The following is a 9,988-nucleotide window of genomic DNA, read 5'->3' as shown; positions in this document are numbered from 1 at the left end:
GAGTCACCATCCTTTCTTTTCATTGTGGAAAAGTCTGTCTCTCTTTATTTATGCCTCTCCAATTTATTTTAATTTTTTGGGACTAAAAAGAGGATTGCAATTCTTGATTTTCAATGTAAAAGATGATTTCAATATATCATAGGACTTTCGATTTAACTCAATCGCCAACTATGCTATGAAGAATAAATTATAAATGGCATAATGAGGTCTTGCCAGTTTTGGTTTACAATTTGCCTACACTCAAAAGGGAGAAAAAAGTTGCAATGGAAGTATAAGTTATACAGCTTCAGATTTTAATAGTTACTTTACATCTAATAATGTAAAAGAAATAATCTGTATTTAATGATAAATAGTTATTTTTTGTGTAGGTTTTTTTCCACTAATGTGTGGAGAAATTGATTTTCCCATACTTTTTTTCTTACATATTTATAATTTTTCAACAGGGAAGCCAACAACAGGTTTTATTTCTGAAGCCAAAGAGCGCAGCTCACTTATTTCTTCATTGCTGAGCCTCCATCCAAGTGCACCTGCAAATTCTTCAGCCTGTTCTCCATTTTTGGCTCCTGGGATTGGGAGCACATTTTCTTGGGCTATAAGCCAATTGAGGACTACCTATATGAAGGCACACACTTTTCAGTAAACTATATCCCTTTTGTGCGCATGTGTGTGTGTTCTGGAGAGAAATTGAAAAGAAATTGAAATTGCACTTTTATTGAGGTATTTAAATCAAACTTTTTTATTCTTTACATATATAAAAGTCGGCTTTGTATTGATCAGAAATAAAGTAAATATGTTGCACAATAGATATAATCCAACATAGTAACGTAACACCTGCGGACATGATAACAGGTAACTGCACAGTACATATTGTATATGGATAGATAAGTATAGCACATTTAAGGGGGGCAAAAAAAAAAAAACCAGATTTGGGTTATGTTTCAGCAGTTAATGGAAGTGACGGAGACAGTACTAGTGTTTGATAACTAAAAGTTGGCGAAGTATTTTTTATTTCATTAACTATTGGTCATGTTTAAGCAGTTAAATGTAGACCATTGTAGAACGGAATTCCAAGCAAACATTATCTACATTTGGAAGTTCAAAAAGAATTTCACAGACCTGTGTGGGAGTTTTGCTGTAGTTCTCTCCTATTTCACGGATTCTGTTTATTAAAGGTTGAACCTGCACAGCAGATTCATCTGTCAGCAGCAAATTTGAAACCTAAAGGAACCAGACATTTGGATAATTAGCATCATCAGGCGTTACCTTTGTCAGAAACTCTGGTGTGTAAATTCTTCCTCGAGGACCATCCGGTGGATTTTGCGGTGTATACTTACCAGTAAGGGCACCTATGTGCGTAGAAAATAAAGAGCGCCATCATTCAGTCGGAACAAAAAAAGAAAATAACAGTTAAACACTTGCCTACAAAAATGTATTAACATCCTGATAAAGCCCCAGTCCATATCACCTATGTGAGGCGGAAGAAAAAAGGGCAGGGAGGCAATTTGGAGTAAATTGTCGAGGGCAATGTGGCTAGCGGTTTTCTGGGTTTGTGTGATGAGGAGTCAAGGGAAGGAGGTTTGTTACGAGTTGGTTAGGCTTGAGATTAGTGAAAGAGAAGTTGATAGTAGAATAAAAGGGAGGGATGATCATCTAGTGAGTAGGCTGGTTTTTGGTAATTGTGGAGAGCTTGCAAGTCTCTCGAATACTTGCTCTTTTCTTTGTATTGCATAGTTTATCAGATAATTCAATAAAATTCAGAAAACCCCAGAGAGAGGATTCTTGCTCTCTGTGACCAAAAACTAAGTCTCAATTCCTCACTTCTCTGGTTCTTAACAAATTGGTATCTGAGCACCGACCTGGATGGCACCTCCAGGGTGACGAGAAGGCCGAGGGGAACAACGGCAAAGGAGGGAACGATGAAGTCTGAAGGGAGATGAAACAGTATAAGGAGGAAATACTGAAGATTCCCAAGCTAGAAAAAGGAATGGAGATTATCTTCAGGAAATTAGAGGAACTGACGTGCCAGAAGGAGGAGCGGGAGCGAAGGGAGATAGTTTCACCGTCGGCCACCATGTGATGGCAAGATGCCTATTAAGTTGAAAGGAAAGTTCTATAAGACTGAAGATTTAGGGGTGAATGATAATTTTCTCATTGATCAGAAACGTATATACAACCCCCTTTTATACATCAAGACCCCGGTTACCCTAATGCTAATTACATCAATTATTAATTCTAGCAGAATTGGGGAACAAAGGGAAAAAGGAAACAAATTAGTAAAAACAGGAAACTAATCAAAAACAGAAAAGGAAACTAACTAATAGAGATATTGGAAATGATTCCAAATCTCTTTATTCCTATTCTACTTTGTCAAATATTCTAGGATCTCTGATTCCTAACCGAGTATTTCAACACTCCCCCTCAAGCTAGGCGTAAATATTGATTAAGCTGAGCTTGAAACTCAATTCTTCAAAATTCTTCCTTGGCAGAGCTTTAGTAAGGATGTCTGCTATTTGCTGATTTGTAAAGAGATTTGTCGAGATAGTAGAGCCTATCCCGTTCTCTAGCATGTCCAATCGTTCTCCCTGAATCCTTGTCCTGAAATGCACAATAACTATGATTAAAAACCACTTCACAATGCAAATCTTTAGTGAGCTTTTGGATGGAAATAAGATTTGTGGTTAGTCTAGGGACGTGGAGAACATTTTTTAACAACAGTGATGGGCTTATTTTGACATCACCTATACCTGCCACAGTGGTCAATGAGCCATCAGCTGTGACTATTTTCCTATTACTTGGACATGGGACATATGATGAGAAAATTTTTGATGAATGGGTCATATGGTCGATAGCTCCCGAGTCAATAATCCAGGAGATGGTAAAGGCTATATCCGAGACATTTAATCCAATGGAGAATGAAAGTTTACCTAAATACGCCAGTGAACAAGTACCTGATGGTTTTTCAAGGTTGCTAATAAGTGATCCCACCCTCTCAATTTCTTCTTGGCTGAGATTTCCCATCTCTTGTGGTGTTCCTTCATGCGGCTGCACTATTGCAATCTGGGTTTGTCCATTGTTCCTCGGTTGCTTTCCTTTTTGTCCCCACTCTCGGATTGGTGGTTTTCCACGCAGTTTCCAACACCGCTCACGAGTATGACGTGCCTTCTTGCAGTAAGTACACTATAGAGTGTCTTTGTAGTCACGATTTTGAGTCTTTGGCTGGCTGGTCCTCCCATTCTCGGCCGCTGGCTTTTTTCTGCATTTGTGGCTGTCTTATTGCTGTTACTAGCAACCAAAGCCGAACTGTCAATGCCTTTTGGTTCAAGCATCAATTCCCTTCTACTTTCTTCTCCTCGGATGAGTGCCACCACTTCATTGAAACTCAGACCTTCCTGTTTGCCAAGAATCTAAATTCTAACTAGGTCGAATTCCGGATTGAGTCCAACAAGGAAATCATAAACCCTATCTTGTTCAATAAACTCCTTCATGATTGCTGCATCATTGAGACACTTGGTCTTAACCACCCTATAATGATCAAGTTCTTGCCACAAGGCCTTCATTTGATTGGCATATTCAGTGACAGTCATATCTCCTTGTTTTGCAGTGATCATCTTTGCTTTGACTTCGTAGACTTGAGCAGCATCCTTTGCCTTGGAGTACGTTTGTTGAATTGCATCCCATATATTCTTGGCAGTGGCTAAGAACATACATGTATCGCTAATCTCCGGAGTCATGGAGTTCCACAGTCATGCCATGATCATCGAATCCTCCTCATCCCACGCTTCAAATCGTGGATCTTCCGGTTTTGGTCCTGTCCTTAAGAGGTAGCTGATTTTTCCTTTTCCTTTCAGCACAGTTCGAACAAGTTGGGACCATTTAAGGTAGTTTTTTCCATCCAGCCTATATGAGGCCTAAATGTTCTGCAATTCCCCGACCAGTTGAGGCCTAACGGTTTCTGCATCCTCCGGCCGTGTTGTAGCAGTTGTCTCTGCCACCTCCGACATCCTCAATCAAACCAAGCAGTCTCCAGGCAATTAAGGCCGGTTGTGTCAAATAGAATATCAGCGATTAAGGCTGATACAATCCAAGCACTCTTCTATGGAAGCGTCCTGACAGCAGTGGCGGCAAGGCAGAAAACAGGACAACAGTGACGAAACAGCCCCATAGCAACACGGTAGAGAAAAAGAAACTCAACCCTGGCGATGAAGGCTAGGGTTTCAACCCTTGGCGATGAAGGCTTGGGTTTCAACCCTTGGCGATGAAGGCTAGGGTTTTCGTTCCCAGAAAAAAAAAGCGTAAGGCTCTGATACCATGATGCAAATTGAAGAAATTGTATTATTGCACTACAATTACAACCGGGTTTATATACAGAAGCCTTAGCCTCAGAAACGGCAATTACTAGGTTATATCTCATCCCATATTATGTGGGATATCCCAACAAAAAACGGAAACTAACCAAATCAACCTAATTCTAGGGAAACTAACTATTATATTCAAACTTTCCTAATTTAGTCTATACACGTGTAAAACACATTCTCCCACAAGGCTATTCTTTAGCAAAAACGCATCAAGGAGTATAGAGGGATTCACTGATGCTGATTGGGCAGGTTCCATTAAAGACAGAAGGTCCACCTCAGGCTATTGTACATTTGTATGGGGCAACCTAGTCACATGGTGAAGTAGGAAGCAAAATGTGGTGGCCCGAAGCAGTGTTGAAGCTGAACTTAGAGCCGTGACACATTGCACTTGCGAAATACTATGGCTGAAACTCCTACTTGAAGAATTGAAGATGGAGATGATTCTTCCGTTAAAGCTTTACTGTGATAACAAGGCAGCCATAAGTATCTCTCACAATCGCGTCCATCATGATCGGACAAAGCATGTGGAAGTGGACAGACATTTCATCAAAGAAAAAATTGAGGGAGGAATACTGTGCATAACCTATGTATCCACAGATGACCAAGTGGCTAACGTCCTAACCAAGGCTCTAGCAAGGAGGATGTTTGAAAGATTAGTTGGCAAGCTGGGAATGTTCAACCTTGGAAATCCAGCTTGAGGGAGGGTGTAGACTAATAGCCAGTGTTGACTTTCCTAGTTTATAGGGATCTAGTTGTTATTATCTTCCTTTTTTTATACAGAGATAAGGAAAGATATTTTCCTCATATCTCTCTTCTCAATGATAGAATTCATTCCCTGATTAATGGGGATTTTACTGTTTTAGTTTGTTTCCTTTATTGTGGAGATTCATTGGCAGATATGTTGCCAAGCTTCTCTATAAAAAGGATATGTATTCTCTGATTATAGAATAAGTGAGAATGTCTAATTCCTCAATTTCACACCAACTCATTAGCCATTTATCGCACTACTAGTAACATAAAACAACTAAGCCGGAACCAAAATCCAATAAGATGATAACGAAAATGCATGAGAGAAGAAAGACCAAACTGGAGAAATGTGAGTGAGGTGAACATAACAAACAAGGACAAATAAATGAGTAGGATTTCACCTTGAGCAATAGGTGAATAGGCAATCAAAGTGATCCCAAGTTCATCACATGTAGCCTTAACGCCATTTTCCTCCGGTGCCCTGTATATGAGGCTGTAATTGACTTGGTTTGAGGCCAATGGGATGCCTCTCTTTTTAAGCTTCTCATATGATTCGCGCAGTCTCTTCTCTGAAATGAGAACCAAAAGAATCAAAATTGGCACAGATTGAACAGTTGTTACAGATTAAACATCTTAATTCTTACTAACTAGAGTTTATAAGGCAAGAAAGTACGATGAAAACGAAGAAAAAAAACACACACCTAACACCTATCGGACATTTTATTTCTATCTAACTTCATTACTAACCCCCCAATATATCTGTAATTAGGGCGAACCAACTACATGTTTGAAAACCTGAAGGTCAATCAATATGCTAACTCTGCGTCAGAATGTTAATATTTCATACTTTCCTTGAAGGGAAAAAGGAGGTAAAAGGCCAATAAGATAGTACACCCAACAAAACAGTAAAAAATAAAAAGATAGAAATATTTTACCGCTGAAGTTTGAAACACCAACAGCCTTCACCAATCCCTGCTCAACAGCATCTCCAAGACCATCAATATACCCTGGCAAAATTGGTTCTCCATCAACTAAGTTATTAAGTAAGAGAAGAGGATTTGGTAACTCTTCTATATCAAACACCAGTGGCTTTAGAGTTCAATTGCAAAACAAACAAAAGAAAGGTATTATGAGCAACCTTCATTTCCCCATACTCCAGGCCTGAAATCCACCGAAAGAATTATTCAATGACTAATCAGGAAAGAAAACTTAAAAGTCTATAAAAAGTTGTCTCTTGATGGATCATATATTACACTCATGATGATACAGACCAGTGAAGCTGATAGAGATCAACTGAAGAAAGTCCGAGGCGAGAGAGGGAATTCTTAAGGGCAGAGAGCACACTCTGACGACTGAACCTCCATGGCAAAGCTGCAAATTTGGTTGCAATGGCAATCTCCGCCCCGGGGTCCTTTTCTTTCCTTTCCTTGATGAATCTATCAAAGATGGTGAAATTTGATTACTACATCTACTAAAAGAACAAGTTGTAGCAAGATCTTCCTTCCTTCAAAAGAAACTGACAGAAGAAATTGATAACTATCAACTTTTTAGGATGTACCTTCCAAGCAGAGTTTCAGAATTTATGGCACCAAATGAAAGCTGCAAGAAGGTAAAATATGATGGCGAAGATTTCCATGGCTTCTAATGAGAAAGAATAAAGGAATCGGTGAGGTTCTTAGCTCACCCTTGAGCCATAAACTTCAGCAGTGTCAAAGAAAGTTATACCGCGATCAATGCTGGTATCGAAAGCAGCCTTGGCAGCCTTCAGCTTTCTATCTGCAGTTGAGATACAGAAAAAGGAAGACATTTTAAACAAGTCTTCATAGGATATGAGATATGAGGTCATTTTCATCAGTCACAACCTCACAGGTCATTAGACAAACTAAAAGCAGGCAATTATGAAAAACAATCTCACAAAGACAACTGATATGCAAAATTTCCATTCTGGAAAAAGACAAAACAACGAAACTTTGGTGGATAATTTTGGAACCACTCTAACTGAAATTTAAAGTAAAAGACAATTTCCTTTCAACATGAAGAGGTTAAAGCCATCCTATTAAAAATTGTTGAGACATAATGTCAAGGCCTAACATTGTGCTTCAAGAGACAATGCTATTAGCTTCTTGGCAAAAATGAAAGTACTTTCTTCTTTGTATACAATAGAAACCTCCACTCGGTATATGATATTGGCCGATTTAAGCCCCAGGCCCGAGAGTTTTGCTATTAGCCTTTACTCCCAAAGCCCTCATACTATTTTAAAAAAAAAGTAATTATAAACAATCACGCATAACCTTCACCAAGGGACGTCGAGTAAACAACTTACCCTTTCTTGGGTCCCAATTAAGACATAATCCAATTCTCATTTCTATTAGCCAACCAAGCCAAATTTAAAAAAATAAAGGAATTAATAAGAATTATAGCATTATATTTCACTAAATTTCATAAAGAATCAGCACAGTCCCATTGATTAAGAAAATTAAATTCCAATTTCAAAAGGGTATCTAAATCTTTGAACTTAACGAAGAGCTAATTTCTTAGAGCTTACCATCCCATTCAAAGTTGTTCCAGTAGCTAGTGTCACCCCATGACCAAGCACCAATCCCAAGCCTCGTTACCTTCAAATCTGAGCCGCCCAACTTCACCTTATCTTCCTCCGTGGTTTTCAGAGCGGCAAAGTCCTCGGAAGCAACGGCTCTGATTCTGTGAGCTCTCTTGCTGCTGAAAGTGGAAAAACATGAAGTACTGCTCACGTGCATAGCCATGGCTGAACCTTGGGGCTTATCACTACGCTTGATGAAATGGGGTTTCCGTAATTCAGCAGGGAGTCCTTCAGGTCCTACTTGTTTTTTTTTTTTTTTTTGTGGTCGACCAATTATTCTCTAAAAAGTTCATACTTTTTTACTGGGCGGTGGAGAACAACCAGTACGATTGCACCAGTGAAATTCAACGAATCTTGAGTATCACATCAGCACCACAAGATAATAAAAGTAATTATTTTCATGTGCGTGCGTCCCTGAATTTTAAGTCATCCACACTTTTTGCCGTCTAAATGTTAAAAACTTCTAATTTATCCTTTTAATTTTTATTAGTTTCACTTAACCCCCTTCTGTTAAAATTTCTCTCAAAAACATATAGTCAAATTGTCTTCTTAAAAATAAAAAATAAAAAGAAGCGCGCGTACAAAAAAAATTGGGGGCTGTGAGGGTTAAGTGAGACTAATTTGCATTCAATAGGCAAAGTGAAGCTTTTAAACTCAGATAATAAAATGAGAATGATTTTAAAATTCGGAGAGTTTAGAAAATTAATCCAAAAAAATAAATCTTACATTATGAAATTCATAAATAAATTTAATTTTTTGTGGTATTTTTTAGTAAAATTTGAGAGATAAAAAAAGTATAAAGAACGTGGTTGATGCAATGTATGTAGGATAGAAAAAGAGAGAAACGAGATTAGAGTCAGAAAATGCTTTTTCCTCAACGTAGTCGAGGGATCTTGTTGGGAGCTTTTCTTGTACCTACTCCAGCACTATGATGATATTTATTGTTGATGAAAAGTTCAATAAGTTAAAAAGAAAAAAAAAAGAGTTGAAACTCATCCTAATTCAATCCAAATTTATAATTTACATGCAACATCACAACTTCATGTCCTCATATGATTAGCATAAACTTGTATTTGTAATACTACCCTTTTTGGTTTCGTTTTCTGGTAAAAAGCATATACAATTAAATGCAACGGGCATAATATGGGCATATAATATAATGGCAACATCATGTCCTTGTACCTTTAGGATCCAGCATAAACGTATCTGTGCAGTGCCTCTCTTTTTGGTTTCGATTACTATTAGGGTTAATTGCAAACAATTCCCCCTCAATTATTGCCTCTTAATTTTAAAAAGTAACATTTATTTCTCTAATTTATGGAATATTTACAACAACAACAAAAAAACTCCTTCCAATATTAGATTTTTAACTAGAATAACATGTTTCAAAATATATATATATATATATATATATATATTGATGCCAATGTATTTGAAGATTAGAGCTGCTATATAAATACATATATTTTTCGCCGGATATAGAAATATTTGAAAAAGAATATGTTAGTAACCTTCAAGGCTTTTTTATTATATTATTTTTTAAGAGTGGTTCTGTACATTCATCCTTTTTTACTCATCACACCCCTTTTAAATTAAAAATTTCTTGTTACAAAAAGAAAACCCATTAAATAAAAAGACAACAAAGGACAATAGACTTAATCATATAATTCAATTTTTTTAAAAGGGAAAATAATGATAGAAGGGGGTTTCCTCACTCCACACCTCACATATCATACTCCCAAAATATAAACTATTACTATTTCAAAATCCATAACAAAAACCTAACCTAATTCACTTTTCAATGACTCTTTTAAAAAATTACATGAAAATATGTTAAATTTTCTTTGCTATTTGTTATATGAAGATAGATCACCTTTGATTTTTTGTTTAATATTTCTTTTGTGTTTATATTTTTTCGAATCATTTTATAAGCTAATCAATTCAATTTTTCCATTTTTATACTGTCAGATTGGTTGGAGTTTTTCCCCTCAGGTTTTTTTTTTTTTTATATGCTGCTTGTGCTCATATGCTATCTTATGGCACTTTCATTTCATTTGCCTTTGTTTTGATCAATATTCAATCAATATAATGCAACTCATGTGTTATTTTTTATTTTTTATCATCTATTTTGTTAACTATTCTTTAGTATTTTTCCTGAATTTCTTATATATTTTGCAGTTTTTTTATTTGCTTATGCCATTTGGACGCTTTTTAATTGGATAACGTCTCTATTTCCAGTTAATGAAATCCCATATTGAACAAAAAATAAAATTAATCATTTAAAAGT

The 9,988-nt window shown here is 36.8% G+C and overlaps 1 protein-coding gene across 1 annotated transcript; it reads right to left on the bottom strand.

Moving 5' to 3' along the window:
- Nucleotides 1-207: 207 nt before the first annotated feature.
- Nucleotides 208-8,054, bottom strand: LOC112090958 (uncharacterized oxidoreductase At1g06690, chloroplastic). Its single transcript, XM_024163476.1, has 10 exons — nt 7,648-8,054; nt 6,787-6,878; nt 6,661-6,701; nt 6,374-6,538; nt 6,241-6,263; nt 6,038-6,109; nt 5,504-5,671; nt 1,264-1,346; nt 1,117-1,179; nt 208-612 (listed from the first exon to the last, which is right to left on the bottom strand). Exons 1-10 carry the CDS (start codon nt 7,862-7,864, stop codon nt 427-429), a joined length of 1,110 nt encoding a protein of 369 aa, XP_024019244.1. The 5' UTR covers nt 7,865-8,054; the 3' UTR covers nt 208-426.
- Between the last annotated feature and the right edge of the window lie 1,934 nt (nt 8,055-9,988).

This window comes from Morus notabilis, unplaced genomic scaffold (assembly GCF_000414095.1).
Source record: "Morus notabilis unplaced genomic scaffold, ASM41409v2 Scaffold275, whole genome shotgun sequence".
Taxonomy (NCBI): domain Eukaryota; kingdom Viridiplantae; phylum Streptophyta; class Magnoliopsida; order Rosales; family Moraceae; genus Morus; species Morus notabilis.
Note: the sequence above shows the minus strand (reverse complement) of the source record. Positions and strands in the feature narration are given on the sequence as shown.

What these genes read in the sequence shown, in the direction of transcription:
- LOC112090958 (XM_024163476.1), bottom strand. Translation starts at nt 7,864, where the DNA reads ATGGCTATGCACGTGAGCAGTACTTCATGTTTTTCCACTTTCAGCAGC. An exon ending in TGGAGTATGGGGAAATGAAG is followed by an intron (nt 6,110 to 6,240) that starts GTTGCTCATAAT and finishes CAATTTTGCCAG; the next exon opens with GGTATATTGATGGTCTTGGA. An exon ending in TGGTGTTTCAAACTTCAGCG is followed by an intron (nt 5,672 to 6,037) that starts GTAAAATATTTC and finishes TTCTCATTTCAG; the next exon opens with AGAAGAGACTGCGCGAATCA.